At 57.6% G+C, this 16,400-nt stretch overlaps 1 gene segment (V, D, J or C); it reads left to right on the forward strand.

Moving 5' to 3' along the window:
- The first annotated feature begins 1,098 nt into the window (after nt 1-1,098).
- LOC128946164 (immunoglobulin heavy variable 3-23-like) lies at nt 1,099-3,697 on the forward strand. The segment is given in 2 exon segments: nt 1,099-1,447; nt 3,639-3,697. Coding segments are annotated over 2 exon segments (408 nt in total).
- The last annotated feature ends 12,703 nt before the right edge of the window (nt 3,698-16,400 follow it).

Consider the following 16,400-nt stretch of genomic DNA (forward strand, 5'->3'; position numbering starts at 1 on the left):
TCCAGCACCGGCTACGCACCCTCAGTCAAGGGCCGGTTCAGGATCTCCAGGGACAACGGGCAGAGCTCGGTGACGCTGACCATGAACAACCTCAAGGACGAGGATTCTGCCACCTATTTCTGTGCCAAACCTGTTAATGTTTGGTATGATCCTGCTGGTGTTGTTTATAGATTTGACTGTGCCCCCCATCCCCATGTTCTCCCCTTTCCCCATTGCCCAGACCCTTCCCCCAAACCCCCAGCCCACACCGAGCCCTTTGCCATTGATCTCAACCTTGCTCTGCCTCGGCCTCAATTCTCACTGTCTGACCCCAAACCAAAACTCCTGACCCCAAATCTCCTCTTTGTGCCCCAAAACGTTGAATTAAAAGTGGAGATTTAAAGCCAAGGTTAAGACTTTGGTCAACTTTCTTGCCAGGTGTGGAGAATTTGGCGAAGAACCACTTTGGGGTTGGGACAGAGCCAGGAATGGGCAAAAGTGTTTGGGTTTTAGGGAAGGGTCTTGGATTTGGGAGCCAGTGGGGACATGGCCACGGGGTCCGGACCAAAACCATCCACACCAGCACCAGTACCCCAATTGTTATAAGCAGATTTCCCTCAGAAATAGGATCTGGAATCCTCGTCCTTGAGGTTGGTCATGGTCAGCGTCACCGAGCTCTGCCCGTTGTCCCGGGACATCGTGACCCGGCCCTTGACCGATGGCGAGTCCCAGGCGCTGCCACCAGTGTTGATCCCTGCGAGCCACTCCAGCCCCTGCCCGGGTCTCTGGCGCGTGCAGTACATGTCGTAGCTCCTGAAACTGAACCCGGACACTCAGCAGAGGAGGCGCAGGGATCCCCCGGGGGGCTGCAGGTCCCCCCTGCACTCCAGCAGGGTCACGGCCACCCAGAACTCTGCGGGACAAAGGGGAGATGGGGATGAGGCCAAAGCTCAACCCTTGAAGAAAATCCTGACTCTTGGCCCCAAATTCTGACCCCTGGACCTTCTCATCCTTCTACAAAGTGGGTCCCGACTCTTTTCCAACTGGCCACACCCACTCCATGTCCACAGCCAATCATGTTTCTCATCCCCATCTCCCCTTTGTCCCGCAGGACTCCGGATGGCCGTGACCCTGCTGGAGTGCGGGGGGCACCTCCAGCCTCCTGGGGGGTCCCTGCGCCTCCTCTGCCGAGGGTCCGGGTTCGATTTTGGGAGTTTTTCCATGCAATGGGCCCGACAGAGACCCGGGCAGGGGCTGCAGTGGGTCGCGGGGATCAGGAACGATGGTGGGGACACCGCCTACGCGGATTCAGTCAAGGGCCGGTTCAGGATCTCCAGGGACAACGGGCAGAGCTCGGTGACGCTGACCATGAACAACCTCAAGGACGAGGATTCCAGATCCTATTTCTGTGCCAAATCTGCTGCTGCTGGCAATTGGGGCGATGCTGCTGCATATGCTGAAGACACCAGTTGTGGATCCACCCCCGTCCCCATGTCCCCCCCATCTCGGGTCCCCAGACCCTTCCCCCAAACGTCACCCATTGACCCTTGGTCCCAAATCTCCCCAATTTGCCCCAATGGTCAGCACTGACCCCAAACCCTCCCCTGCTCCTGCCCCAAAACTCAACCATGGGCCCCAAATCTTAACCCCTGGCCTCCAGTTCAGGCCTGCTCCAACCAGGTCCAGGGAGCTGGGGGAGAATTGGGTGGAATTGGCAAAACTGGAGGAAAGTTGGAAATTGGGGCAAAGGTGGTGGACACTGTGGGAGAAGGTCAAGAATGGGGTCAGAGGTTGGGATTTTGGACAGGATTTGGGAATTTTGGGAGATTTGGGGAGACAGGGATAGGGGTTTGGGGCCACCACCAGCGTCGTCGCCATGTCCAGAGCTCACAGAGAGGATTCCAGCCCAGCCCCAAGGAGCAGCCCCAGACACGGAGGCCGCTGAGGGAGAAGTGAAGCCCCAGGTGGGAGCGTTGGGGGGAGGGAGGGACGAGAAGACGCCGTGATTTTGGGGCTCCACAGCCTCCCCCCACTTCCTCGCTGGCAGCTGCCGGGGCCTGGCCGAGGCAGGAAAGGAAACAGAAAGTTCCTGCTTTTGGTCATGGTGAACATCTGTGTTTGGCAGAGGGTAGCTCAGCCTCGGGGCGCTGCGGCAGAGCGCCGGCTGCACAAAAAGCTTTGTGTGCAAAGGGCCCTGGAGCGATTCCCGTTCCGCACTGGGACGGAGGGGAAGGGCCAGACTGGGGAGAAATGGGCAAAATTGGGGGAAAACGGGGAGTTGGGTCTGCAGGGGCAGAGTTTGGGGGAAAATGGTGAAGTTTTGAGGAGAAGGGCGGGGATTTGCAGGAAGGATCTCTGGGATGGGAGACATTTGATGACCGTCTTGGTCACTGCCATGATTGATGCCGAAACCAGCTTCAAAAGCATTGCCAGCATAACCATTGCAAAGTTTAACGCGGAAATAAACAGCGGAATCCTCGTCCTTGAGGTTGCTCATGGCCAGTGTCAGCAAGCTCTGACCGTTGTCCCTGGAGATCCTGAACAGACCCTGCATCGACAGCATGTATCTGGGAGTGGCAGCATCACTGGTGATACTCGCCGCAAACTCCAGCCCCTGCCCGGGTCTCTGCTCCATCCAGCCCATCCTAAAACTCCCGAAACTGAACCCGGACCCTCGGCAGAGGAGGCGCAGGGACCCCCCAGGGGGCTGGAGGTGCCCCCTGGACTCCAGCAGGGTCACGGCCGCCCAGAGCCCATCCCCAAACCTTCACCAATTTCTCTCATAACTCCCCTTGTTTGGTCCAAAAACCCTACCAGAGTTTTCCATATCTCAACATGCCTTAAAACTACAATTAACACCAATCCATTCTTTAATTACTTAGACACCTCATCCTGAGAATTCTGCATTGATTACACAGTTAATACACTGTTAACGACCCCCAATTTCCCCCGGGACCCAAACTCGGAAACATCCTGGCCACACCCACGAGCTACCTCCGGCTCCTGGCCCTGCTGATCCTGCTGCCCCTCCCAGGTGAGCCAAACCTTTTTTCCAAAAGCCACGCCCCTTCTCCCCTGCTTGCTCAATCAGGCTCCTCATCCCCATCTCCCCTTTGTCCTGCAGCGCTCCAGGCAGCCATGACCCTTCTGGAGTGCGGGGGGGAACCTCCAGCCCCCCGGGGGTTCCCTGCGCCTCCTCTGCCAAGGGTCCGGGTTCAGTTTTGGCAGTTTTGGGATGGGCTGGTATCGACAGAGACCCGGGCAGGGGCTGGAATTCATTGCACAGATCAGCCAAGGTGGCAGTACCGACTACGCAGATTCGGTGCAGGGCCGGTTCAGAATCTCCAGGGACAACGGGCAGAACTCGGTGACGCTAGCCATGAACAACCTCAAGGATGAGGATTCCGCTGTTTATTTCTGTGCCAGACGTTTCGATGGTGATGCTGGTAACACTGCTGATGGTTTTGGCAACAGTTCCTGCAGTGGCACCCCCCATGATGGTCACCAAAAGTCTGCATTCCCCAGTGATCCTTCCCCAAAATCCCAGTCCTGTTCCTCAAATCTCAGCCATTTCCCCCCAAAACTCTGCCCCTGCTGCCCCAACTCTGGACTTTCCCCAATTTTTTCCCATTTCACCCAAATCTTTGCCATCTCAACAGGCCCTGATTGGCTGAGCCGGCACAGGCAGGAATGGGAATTCTTGGAGAGCAAGGCCTGACCTGGATCCCAGGCTTGAAGGTTTAGGGTCAATGGTTGAGATGTGGGGCAGGAGCAGGGGAGGGTTGGGGGAAGTGCTGACCATTGGGGCAAATGGGGGAGATTTGGGACAAAGGGACAAGGGCTGAGGTTTTGGGGGGAACAGTCTGGGATTGCGGAGAGAGGGGCTCAGACAGGGGTGGTGCCACCACCGACACGGTCAATATAAGCAGCAGCAGGGTTACCCGCACCACTAAAACACACCGCATTTGCACAGAAATAGGATCCGGAATCCTCGTCCTTGAGGTTGTTCATGGTCAGCGTCACCGAGCTCTGCCCGTTGTCCCTGGATATCCTCAACCAGCCCTTGACTGACGGCGAGTAGTCGGTGTAGGAAACAGCACCGCTGCTGATTCCCGCGTGCCATTCCAGCCCCTGCCCGGGTCTCTGGCAGATCCAGTGCATGGCATAACCACCAAAACTTTACCCGGACCCTCGGCAGAGGAGGTGCAGGGACCCCCCGGGGGGCTGGAGGTCCCCCCCGCATTCCAGCAGGGTTAAGGCTGCCCTGAGCCCTTTGGGACAAAGGGGAGATGGGGATGAGGCCAAAGCTCAACTCCTGACCCAAATCCTGATTCTGGGCCCCAAATTGGGACCCTTGGCGTTCATCATCCTCCTCCCAGGTGGGTCCCGTCCCTTTTTCCAGCTGACACTGCCACCCATTCATGCCCACAGCCAATCAGGTTCCTCATCCCCATCTCCCTTTTGTCCCACAGGGCTCCGGGCGGCCGTGACCCTGCTGGAGTGCGGGGGGCACCTCCAGATCCCCGGGGGGTCCCTGAACTTGCTGTGCCGCACCTCTGGCTTCAATTTCAAAAAATCTGCAATGTTCTCGATGCGCCAGAGACCCGGGCTGGGGCTGGAATACGTCGCAGGGATCAACGGTGATGATTCCACCCCCAGATACGTGCCGTCGGTCAAGGGCCGGTTCAGGATCTCCAGGGACAATGGGCAGAGCTCGGTGACGCTGACCATGAACAACCTCAAGGACGAGGATTCCGGATCCTATTGCTGTGCCAAAAACGCCTATGATGGTTGGGGTTGAGAGGCTCATGCTGCTGGTTCTAATTTTGGTCCTGTCTCCATCCCCGTTCACCAGGTCCTTCCCTCCTGCCCTTCACCCAATTGTTGATGCCCACAGACCCAAATCTGGACCATTTTTCCCAAATCTTGACCATTTGCACCAAGGGTTGAGAGCCTTGGTTGAGCCTTGGAGCCAAGAGCTGAGGTGTGGCGCCAATAGCTGAGATTTGGGGTAGAGCCAGCTGAGTTTGGAGCCAATAGTCACAAGTGAACCCCGCTGAGATCTGGGGCACACAGGGTAGGGTTTTGGGGATGAACCTATGAGAATTATTTCAAATACATAAAGCCCCATGGAAATGTGTGAGGTGAGACAATGATTGGGGAGATTGGGAAAAACAGTCAAGATTTGTGGCCAACACTAAAGATTTGGAGGTAGAATGTGGGGTTTTGGGATGTTTGTGGGCACAGTATCGAGGAGGGGCCACCACTGGCATCGTCATCATAACCAGCATCAATATTAGGACCACAAGCACTGCTGTAACATTCGGCGCAAAAATAGGATCCGGAATCCTCTTCCTTGAGGTTGTTCATGGTCAGCGTCACCGAGCTCTGCCCGTTGTCCCTGGAGATCGTGAACCGGCCCTTGACTGAATCCGCGTAGCCGGAGTTGCCACCATCGTTCCTGATCCACGCGAGCCACTCCAGCCCCTCCCCGGGTCTCTGGCGCACCCAGAACATGTCGTAGCTCCCGAAACTGAACCCGGACCCTCGGCAGAGGAGGCGCAGGGATCCCCCGGGGGGCTGGAGGTCCCCCCCCCCGCACTCCAGCAGGGTCATGGCCGCCCGGAGCCCTGCGGGACAAAGGGGAGAGGATGGAAATCAAAAGTCTGATTGGTCAAGGGCCTCCAAGTGGGTGTGGCCAGCTGGACAAAGGGGTAGAATTCTCCTGGGGGGAGGATGATGAACTCCAAGGGTCCCAATTTGGGGCCAAGAGTCAGGATTTGGGTCAAGGGTTGAGCTTTGGCCTCATCCCCATCTCCCCTTTGTCCCGCAGGGCTCCGGGCGGCCCTGACATTGCTGGAGTGCGGGGGGAACCTCCAGCCCCCCGGGGGGTCCCTGCGCCTCCTCTGCCGAGGGTCTGGGTTCAGTTTCGGCAGTTTTGGGATGGGCTGGGTGCGCCAGAGACCCGGGCAGACACTGGAATACATTGCAGCTATCAGCAACAGTGGCAGCACATGGCACGCGCCATCGGTGCAGAGTTGGTTCACAATCTCCAGGGACAACGGGCAGAGCTCAGTGACGCTGACCATGAACAACCTCAAGGACGAGGATTCCGGATCCTATTTCTGTACCAAATGTTACAGCACTGGCTGTGGTAATGCTGCTTATGCCTATGGTTTTGATGCTGGTTGTGGCCTCAAGCCCTTTCTTCTGTGTTCCCACAAATCACAGTATTCTCTGATCCTTAACCAAAATCCTGGCTCTTTTTCTCACATCTCAGCCATTTTCCGCCAAACACCACCATCACTTTCCCAATTTCAGATTTCCCCAAATTTTGCCCATTTCTCCCCAGTCTGGCCCTTCCCCTCCGTCCCAGTGTGGCATGGGGATCACTCCAGGGCCCTTTGCACCCAAAGATTTTTGTGCAGCTGGCGCTCAGCCGCAGTGCCCAGAGGCTGAGCTGCCCTCTGCCAAACACAGATGTGCACCATGACCAAAACCAGGAACTTTCTGTTTCCTTTCCTGCCCCGGCCGTGCCCCGGCAGCGGCCACGGAAGAAGTGGGGGGAGGCTGCGGAGCCCCAAAATAGCGGCGTCTTCTCCTCCCTCCCTCCCTCCCTCGCTCCCACCTGGGGCTTCACTTCTCCCTCAGCGGCCTCGGTGTCTGGGGCTGCTCCTTGGGGCTGGGCTGGAATCCTCTCAGCAAGCTCTGGAGAAAAAACCCTTTTTTTTTTCCCAAATATGCCTGAAATTTTTGAGAGATGAAATTGCTGAAATTGATCTCGAGCCAAGGGCTCCTTGCTGAGAGAAGCAGATGGGTCCAAGGGTGGAGTCACCTGGAATGTTACATCAGTCAAGGGCCGGGTCAGCACGGCCCGGGACAGCGGGCTGACCTCGGTGACGCTGGCCATGTGTGACCACAGGGGAAAGGTCTGGGGACAGCTGAGGACACGGTGATGGGGACATGGCCAAAAGCACTGGCAATATCAGCATTGCCACCAGAAATACGCTTGGCACAGAAACTGGATCCGGAATCCTCGTCCTTGAGGCTGTTCATGGTCAGCGTCACCGAGCTCTGCCCGTTGTCCCTGGAGATCGTGGACCGGCCCTTGACCGATGGCGCGTACCAGTTGCTGTCACTGTTGCTGATAGCTGCGATGTATTCCAGTGTCTGTCTGGGTCTCTGGCGCACCCAGCCCATCCCAAAACTTTGGAAACTGAACCCGGACCCTCGGCAGAGAAGTCACAGGGACCCCCTGGGGGGCTGGAGTTCCCCCCCCGCACTCCAGCAGGGTCACGGCCGCCCGGAGCCCTGCGGGACAAAGGGGAGATGGGGATGGGAAACCTGATTGGTCCAGAAGGGGAAAAGGGGAGTCACTTCCAGGAAAAAGAGGCAGGGCCACCTGGGAGAGGCAGCAGGAGCAGCAGGGCCAGGAGCCAGAGGGAGCTCGAGGCCAAAGCCAGGATGTGCCCGGGTTGGGATCCCAGGGGGAATTGTGTGTCGTTCACAGTGTATTAACTGTGTAATCAATGCAGAATGCTAAGGATGAGGTGTCTAAGTAATTAAAGAATGGATTGGGGTTAATTGCAGGGTTTGAGGCATGTTGAGATATGGAAAACTCTGGTGGGGTTTTGGGACCAAACAAGGGGAGTTATGGGAGAAATTGGTGAAGGTTTGGGGATGGGCTCCGGGCGGCGGTGACCCTGCTGGAGTGCGGGGGGGGCCTCCAGCCACCCGGGGGGTCCCTGCGCCTCCTCTGCCGAGGGTCCGGGTTCGATTTTGGCAGTTTTGGGTTAGGCTGGATGCGCCAGAGACGCAGGCAGGGGCTGGAATGGATCGCAGCCATCTGGAGCAATGGTGCCACCTACTACGCGCCGTCGGTGCAGGCTCGGTTCAGGATCTCCAGGGACAACAGGCAGAGCTCGGTGACGCAGACCATGAACAACCTCAAGGACGAGGATTCCAGATCCTATTTCTGTGCCAAGGATGCTGATGTTTATGGTGCTGCTCCTAATGCTGGTTGGGGATGGGGTGACCTTCACCGTCAGTATAACCAGCACCATAATTATAGTAACCAGGAGCAGATCTGGCGCAGAAATAGGATCCGGTATCCTCGTCCTTGAGGTTGGTCATGGTCAGGGACATGGAGCTCTGCCCATTGTCCCGGGAGATTGTGAACCGGCCTTGCACCGACGGCGCGTAGAAGGTGTAACCCCCACTGCCGTAGTAGATGCTGGCGATGAATTCCAGCCCCTGCCCAGGTCTCTGATGCATCCAGAACAGGTCAAATTTGTCAAAATCGAACCCAGACCCCAGGCAGAGGAGGATCAGGGACCCCCCGGGGGGCTGGAGGTCCCCCCCGAACTCCAGCAGGGTCACGGCCGCCCGGAGCCCTGCGGAAAAGAGTGGAGATGGGGATGAGGCCAAAGCTCAACCCTTGACCCAAATCCTGACAGTTGGCCCTAAACTGGGACCCTTGAATTTCATCATCCTCCTCCCAGCATGGGTCCTGCCCCTTCTTCCAGCTGGCCTTGCCCACTAGGAGGCCTTCGACCAATCAGGTTTCTCATCCCCATCTCCCCTTTGTCCCGCAGGGCTCCGGGCGGCCGTGACCCTGCTAGAGTGCGGGGGGGACCTCCAGCCCCCCAGGGGGTCCCTGCACCTCCTCTGCCGAGGGTCCGGGTTCGATTTCGGGACTTTCTCCATGTTCTGGATCCACCAGAGACCCGGGCAGGCTTTGGAATACTTCGCAAGCATCTACTACAATGGTGCCAACACCTACGACGCGCCATCGGTCAAGGGCCGGGTCACGATCTCCAGGGACAACGGGCAGAGCTCGGTGACGCTGACCATGAACAACCTCAAGGACGAGGATTCCGCCGTTTATTTCTGCGCCAAACGTAGCAGTAATGGTTATGGTTCTGCTGGTCCTGTTCGTATTGACAATTCCTGCCGTGGCCCCAGCCCCATTGCAGTCCCAACTGCCCACAAATCCCCAGAGATCCTGCCCCGACTCCCAGCTCTTTTCATCAAATCTTCACCAGTTCCTTCCAAACTCCGCCCCTGCTGCCCCAACTCTCGGCTTTCCCCCAGTTTTGCCCATTTCACCCAAATCTCCCCCAGCTCCCCGGGCCCTGATTGGAGGAGGCCTGAACTGGAGGCCAGGGGTGAAGGTTTGGGGCCAATGGTTGAGTTTTGGGGCAGGAGGAGGGGAGGGTTTGGGGTCAGTGCTGACCATTGGTGCAAATGGGGGAGATTTGGGACAAGGGGCCAAGGGCTGAGGTTTGGGGGGAGGGTCTGAGGACTCGGGGCATTGGGGAACCCATCAAGAAAGGCAGGGCTTAAACCAACATCAATACCATAAGCTTCGTAATTAGAACCAGCATAAGGAGACTTTGCACAGAAATAGGATCCGGAATCGTTGTCCTTGAGGTTGTTCATGGTCAGCGTCACTGACCTCTGCCCGTTGTCCCTGGAGATCGTGACCCGGTCCTGGACTGAATCTCCATAGTGGGTGGTGCCAGCAGTGCTGATGTGTGCTACGAAATCCAGCGCCTGCCCGGGTCTCTGGTGGACCCAGCCCATGCCAAAACTGCCAAAATAAAACCCAGACCCTCAGCAGAGGAGGCGCAGGGACCCCCCGGGGGGCTGGAGGTCCCCCCCCCACTCCAGCAGGGTCACGGCCACCCGGAGTCCCGCAAAACAAAGGGGATGGAAAAGCTCAACCGTTGATCCAAATCCTGACTCTTGGCCCCACATTGGGTCCCTTGGAGTTCATCATCCTCCTCCCAAGTGGGTCCTACCCCTTTTTCAAACTGGCAATACCTGCTTTGAGGCCCTCGGCCAATCAGGTTTCCCATCCCCATCTCCCCTTTGTCCTGGAGGGCTCCGGGCAGCCGTGACCCTGCTGGAGTGCGGGGGGGAGCTCCAGCTCCCCGGGGGGTCCCTGCGCCTCCCCTGCCGAGGGTCCGGGTTCAGTTTCAGGAGTGTTGCCCTGCAATGGGTCCGACAGAGACCCGGGCAGGGGCTGGAATGGGTCGGAAGCATCAGGAACAATGGCTCCGGCACGAACCTCGCGCCATCGTTTAAGGATCGCGTCAGGATCTCCAGGGACAACGGGCAGAGCTCGGTGACGCTGACCATGAACAACCTCAAGGACGAGGATTCCGCCGTTTATTTCTGTGCCAAAGAACCACGCACTGGTGGTTGGAATGCTGCTGCTGGTTGTCCTTTCAGCCTCGTCCCTGTCCCCATTCCCCAGACCCTTCCCTCCAACCCCTGACAACATTCCTGACCCTTTGTGCAAACCCTGCCCTTCTGTGGCCCCAAATCTCAGCTCTGGCCCCAAATCAGGGCCGTTTTCACGCTGAGCTCACCCTCGTCCCAGAAATCCCAACCATTTTTTCCAACTGGACCCGTTCTGCCCCAAAATCTCAGCGGTGGAACTGAGTCACAGCCACAGACCCAAATCTGGCCCATTTTCCCAAAATCTTGATCATTTCCACCCAGGTTTGTGGACCTTGGTTGAGACTCGGTGCCCAGAGCTGAGGTTTGGGGCCAAGAGCTGAGATTGGGGCAGAACCAGCTTAGAGCTGGGACAGGGGGACAGGAATGGAGGAAGTGTCGGGGAAATGGGAACAGGGGGACCCAATGATGGGATCAGATTGACCAAGAGGAGCACCTCCACCGCAAAAACTATTATCAATATATTTGGCACAGAAATAGGATCCGGAATCCTCATCCTTGAGGTTGTTCATGGTCAGCGTCACCGAGCTCTGCCCGTTGTCCCTGGAGATCGTGACCCGGCCCTTGACTGAAGCTGCATAGTAGGCTCTGCCACTGCTGTAGATCCCTGCGAGACATTCCAGCCCCTGCCTGGGCCTCTGGCGCACCCAGCACATGGTGACACTGCCGAAACTGAACCTGGACCCTCGGCAGAGGAGGCGCAGGGAACCCCCAGGGGGCTGGAGGTCCCCCCCGCACTCCAGCAGGGTCACGGCCGCCCGGAGCCCTGCAGGACAAAGGGGAGATGGGGATGAGACCAAAGCTCAACCCTTGACCCAAATCCTGACTCGTGGCCCCAAATTAGGACCCTTGGAGATCATCATCCTCATCCCAGGTGAGTCACATCCCATTTTCCAGCAGACCACACCCGCTTTGAACCCACAGCCAATGACATTTCTCATCCCCTTTGTCCCGCAGGGCTCCGGGCGGCCGTGACCCTGCTGGAGTCCGGGGGGAACATCCAGCCCCCCGGGGGCCCCTGACGTTGCTGTGCCGAGGGTCCGGGTTCAGTTTTGGGGATTATGGAATGTACTGGATCCGCCAGAGACCCAGGCAGGTTTTGGAATATGTTGCAGGGATCTACAGCAGTGGTGGCACCATCTACTACTCACCATTGGTCAAGGGCCGGTTCAGGATCTCCAGGGACAACGGGCAGAGCTCGCTGACGCTGACCATGAACAACCTCAAGGACGAGGATTCCGGACCCAATTTCTGTGGGAAAGCTTCATGCTCTGTTTGTGTTCCTAGTGCTTGTTATGTTGATGATGCACGTTATGGCGTCCAGCTCCTGGTTCTGGCACCACTCCCATCATTGAGTCCCAAGAGTTGTGATTTTCGTCCCAAATGTCACCCATTGACCCAGCCCTTGACTCTTTGTCCCCATTTGCACCAATGGTCAGCACTGACCCCAAACCCTGCCCTGCTCCTGCCCAAAAACTCAAACATTGGCCCCAAACTTTCACCCCTGAGCTCCAGGTCTGATCTTGCTCTCCAAGAGTTCCCATTTTTGCCTGTTCCAGCTCAGCCAATCAGGGCCCGAGGAGCAGGGGGTGATTTGAGGACAATGTGGCGATTTGGGGCGAATTTTGGTGCCAACTTACTTTGGTTTGGGGCAGAACCAGTAAGGGCTTTGAGGCTTCGTGGTTGGCGTTGCTGGAAACGGGGGAGATCTGGGGGAAAGGGTCAGGAATGGGGTCAAGGGCTGAGATTTGGGGAAGGGTCTGGGGACTGGGGACAGGAAGGGGTCAGAAATGGTGGTGCCACCACCGGCAGGGTCAATATCAGCAGCAGCATCAGCACCACATCCATAAGCAGATTTGGCACAGAAATAGGATCCGGAATCCTCGTCCTTAAGGTTGTTCATGGTCAGCATCACCGAGCTCTGCCTGTTGTCCCTGGAGATCGTGACCCGGCCCTTGACCGATGGCGCTGCCACTTTTGCTGATATTGGTGACTGGCTCCAGCCCCTGCCCGGGTCTCTGCCGATGCCAGCCCATCGCAAAACTGCCAAAATCGAATCCGGACCCTCAGCAGAGGAGGCGCAGGGATCCCCGTGGGGGCTGGAGGTCCCCCCCGCACTGCAGCAGGGTCACGGCCGTTTCCCCATCCCCAAACCATCACCGGTTTGCCCCAAATTCCCTTTATCTGACCCCAATTCTCCAACAGAGGACTCCAGTATTGTAAAGTGCCTTCAACACAGAAATTAACCCAGATCCACACATTAATTAATTTGACAGCTCCACCCGACTTTTGCATCGCCACGTGCCCATCTCCCCTTTGTCCCGCAGGGCTCCGGGCGGCCGTGACCCTGCTGGTGCCCGGGGGGGAACTCCAGCCCCCCGGGGGGTCCCTGCGCCTCCTCTGCCGAGGGTCCGGGTTCGATTTTGGCAGTTTTGGGATGGGCTGGCATAACCAGAGACCTGGGCAGGGGCTGGAGCCAGTCGCCAGTATCAGCAGCAGTGGCAGCTCCTACTATGCAAATTCGGTCAGGGGCCGGTTCACGATCTCCAGGGACAACGGGCAGAGCTCGGTGACGCTGTCCTTTAACAACCTCAAGGACGAGGATTCCGGATCCTATTTCTGTGCAAAATCTTTCAGCACTGGTAGCGCTGCTGCTGCTGCTGCTTATACTGACTGTGCCGGTGGTGGCATCGCCATTTCTGAGCCCCTCCTGTTCCCAAATCTCAGACCCTTCCTCCAAATCTCAGCCCTTGACCCCATTCTTGACCCTTTGTCCCAGATCTCCCCCATTTCCAACACCACCAACCACGGAGCCGAAACCCGCGAACCGCTTCTGCCCCAAACCCAACTAAGTTGGCACCAGAAATTGCCGAAATCTGCCCCAAATCTCCACTTGGGCTCCCTGAAGGAGGAGCCGCTGAGCGAATTCTCAACCTTTGCCTCTAAATCGGGACCCTGGGCCTCAAACCCTGACCTTCAGAGCAAAGTTTGGGGCACAAAGTGGAGATTTGGGGTCAGGAGTTGTGGTTTGGGGTCAGCGGGTGAGAATTGGGGCCGAGGTAGAGCAAGGTTGGGATCAATGGTCAAGGGCTGGGTGTGGGCTGGGGGTTTGGGGGAAGGGTCTGGGGAATGGGCACGGGGGGGGGATAAGGTGATGGGGATGGGGACACCATGGACATCGTCAATACGAGCAGCATGTTCAGGGTAATTATTAGCAGCACACTTGGCGCAGAACTAAACAGTGGAATCCTTGTCCTTGAGGTTGTTCATGGTCAGCGTCACCGATCTCTGCCCGTTGTCCCTGGAGATCCTGAACCGGCCCTTGAAGGATGGCGCGTAGAAGGTGTTGGCACTATTGAAGTAGATTCCTGCGATGTATTCCAAAGCCTGCCCGGGTCTCTGGCGGATCCAGTACATTCCATAATCCCCAAAACTGAACCCGGACCCTCGGCAGAGAAGGCGCAGGGACCCCCTGGGGGGCTGGAGGTCCCCCCAACACTCCAGCAGGGTCACGGCCGCCTGGAGCCCTGCGGGACAAAGGGGAGATGGGGATGGGAAACCTGATTGGTGAAGAGTGCCCAAGTTGGCATGGCACGCTTGAAAAAGTGGTGGGACACATGTGAGAGGAGGGTGATGAACTCCAAGGATTAGAATTTGGGGCCAATAGTCAGGATATGGGTCAAGGTTTGAGCTTTGGCCACATCCCTATCTTCCCTTTGTCCCGCAGAGCTCCAGGCGGCCGTGACCCTGCTGGAGTGCGGGGGGGACCTCCAGCCCCCCGGGGGGTCCCTGCGCCTCCCCTGCCGAGGGTCCGGGTTTTATTTTGGCAACTCTGACATGCTCTGGATCCGCCAGAGACCCAGGCATGGGCTGGAATGGGTTGGAAGTATCAGCAGTAGTGGTGGCAGCACCTACTATGCGCCGTCCGTCGAGGGCCGGTTCACGATCTCCAGGGACAACGGGAAGAGCTCGGTGATGGTGACCATGAACAACCTCAAGGACGAGGATTCCGGATCCTATTTCTGTGCCAAAGCTGCCTATAATAATTGGGGTGCTTCTGCTGGTGTGGATGGTGTTCACCTCATCCCCATCCCTGTGTCCCCACCTGTCCCCATTCCCCAGCCCCTTCCCCACACCCCAGCCCACGACCCCATTCCTGTCCCCGTGTCCCAGCTCTGAACTGGCTCTGCCCCACATTCTCAGGTCTTGGCCCCAAACCTCAGCTCTGGGCTCCAAGTCACAGACTAGGTCTCCAAATCCGGGTGCAAATGGTCGAGATTTGGGGAAAATGGGCCAGATTTGGTGTGTGTCTGTGACTCAGGTCCACCACTGAAATTCTGGGCCAGAACAGAGATGGGGATGAGGACAAAGCTCAACCCGTGACCAAAACCCCGACTTTTGGCCCCAAATTTTGACACTTCTGCCGCCATATCCTCCTCCTGGCTGCCCTCTCAAGTGAGTCCTGCCCCTTTTTTCTGCAAGCCATGCCCCTTTTCCCCCACTGGACCAATCAGATTCCTTGTTTCCATCATCTCCCCTTTGTCCCGCGGGGCTCCGAGCGGTCGTGACCCTGCTGGAGTGCGGGGGGGACCTCCAGCCCCCCATGGGGTCCCTGCGCCTCCTCTGCCGAGGGTCCAGGTTCGATTTTGGCAGGTTTGGGATGGGCTGGGTTTGACAGATTCCTGAGAAGGGGCTGGAATTGGTGGCAAGGATCAGCAAAGGTGGCAGGGCCCACTACGCCGATTCGGTCAAGGGTCGGTTCACGATTTCCAGGAACAACGGGCAGAGCTCGGTGATGCTGACCATGAACAATCTCAAGGACGAGGATTCCAGATCCTATTTCTGTGTGAAATCTTTTAATACTGCTACTCCTGCTGCTGGTTATGGTGACAGGGCTGGGGTTGGTCCTGTTCCCATGTCTGTGTCCCCACCTATCCCCATTCGCCAGACCCTTCCCTCCAACCCCTGATCCCACTCCTGACCCTTTGTCGCAAGCTTGCCCTGCTCTGACCCCAAATCTCAGCTCCTGGCCCCAAATCAGGGCCGGTTTCACCCTGAGCTCACTCTCGTCCCACAAATCCCAACCATTTTTGCCCAACTGGACCCATTCTGCCCCAAAATTTCAGTGGTGGAACTGTGTCATAGCCACGGACCTAATTTGGCTGATTTTCCCCAAATCTCAATCATTTGCACGCAGGTTTGGGGACCTTGGTTGAGCCTTGGAGCCCAGAGCTGAGATTAGGGCCAGGAGCTGAGACTGGGGTAGAAGCAGTTCAGAGCTGGGACAGGGGACTGGAATGGGGTCAGGGGCTGGGGTTTGAGGAAGGGTCTGGGAAATGGGGACGGGGGGAAGGTGCGGATGGAGACAGGGCCAAAACTATCAGCAGCAGAATCCCAATCTATATAATCACATTTGGCACAGAAATAGGATCCGGCATCCTCGTCCTTGAGGTTGTTCATGGTCGGCGTCACCGAGCTCTGCCCGTTATCCCTACTGATGCTGAACCGGCCCTTGACCTCGGATGGGCACCAGGTGTATCCAACACTGTCAAGGCATGTGACTGTTTCCAGCCCCTGCCCAGGTCTCTGGCGCACCCAGCCCATCCCAACACTCCCGACATTGAACCCGGACCCTCGGCACAGCAACGTCAGGGAGCCCCCGGGGGCTGGAGATCCCCCCCCGCACTCTAGCAGGGTCACGGCTGCCCGGAGCCCTGCAGGACAAAGGGGAGATGGGGATGAGGCCAAAGCTCAACCCTTGACCCAAATCCTGACTCTGGGCCCCAAATTGGGACCCTTGGAGTTCGTCATCCTCCTCCCAGGTGGGTCCCATCCCTTTTTCCAGCTGGCCACACCTGCTTTGAGGCCCTTGAACAATAAGGTTTGCCATCCCTTTGTCCCACAGGGCTCTGGGCAGCCATGACCCTGCTGGAGTGCGGGGGAGACTTCCAGCCACCCGGGGGGTCCCTGCGCCTCCTCTGCCGAAGGTCCGGGTTCGATTTCGGGAGTAGTGGAATGTTCTGGATGCGTCCGAGGGCCAGGAATGCGCTGGAGTGGATCGCGGGGATCTACGGTAATGGTGCTTACACCGCCTACACACCATCAGTCAAGGGCCGGTTCACGATCTCCAGGGACAACGGGCAGAGCTCGGTGGCGCTGACCATGAACAACCTCAA

Source organism: Melozone crissalis, unplaced genomic scaffold (genome assembly GCF_028551555.1).
Source record: "Melozone crissalis strain CALT ecotype California unplaced genomic scaffold, PUWL_Pcris_2 ptg000077l_1, whole genome shotgun sequence".
Classification (NCBI taxonomy): domain Eukaryota; kingdom Metazoa; phylum Chordata; class Aves; order Passeriformes; family Passerellidae; genus Melozone; species Melozone crissalis.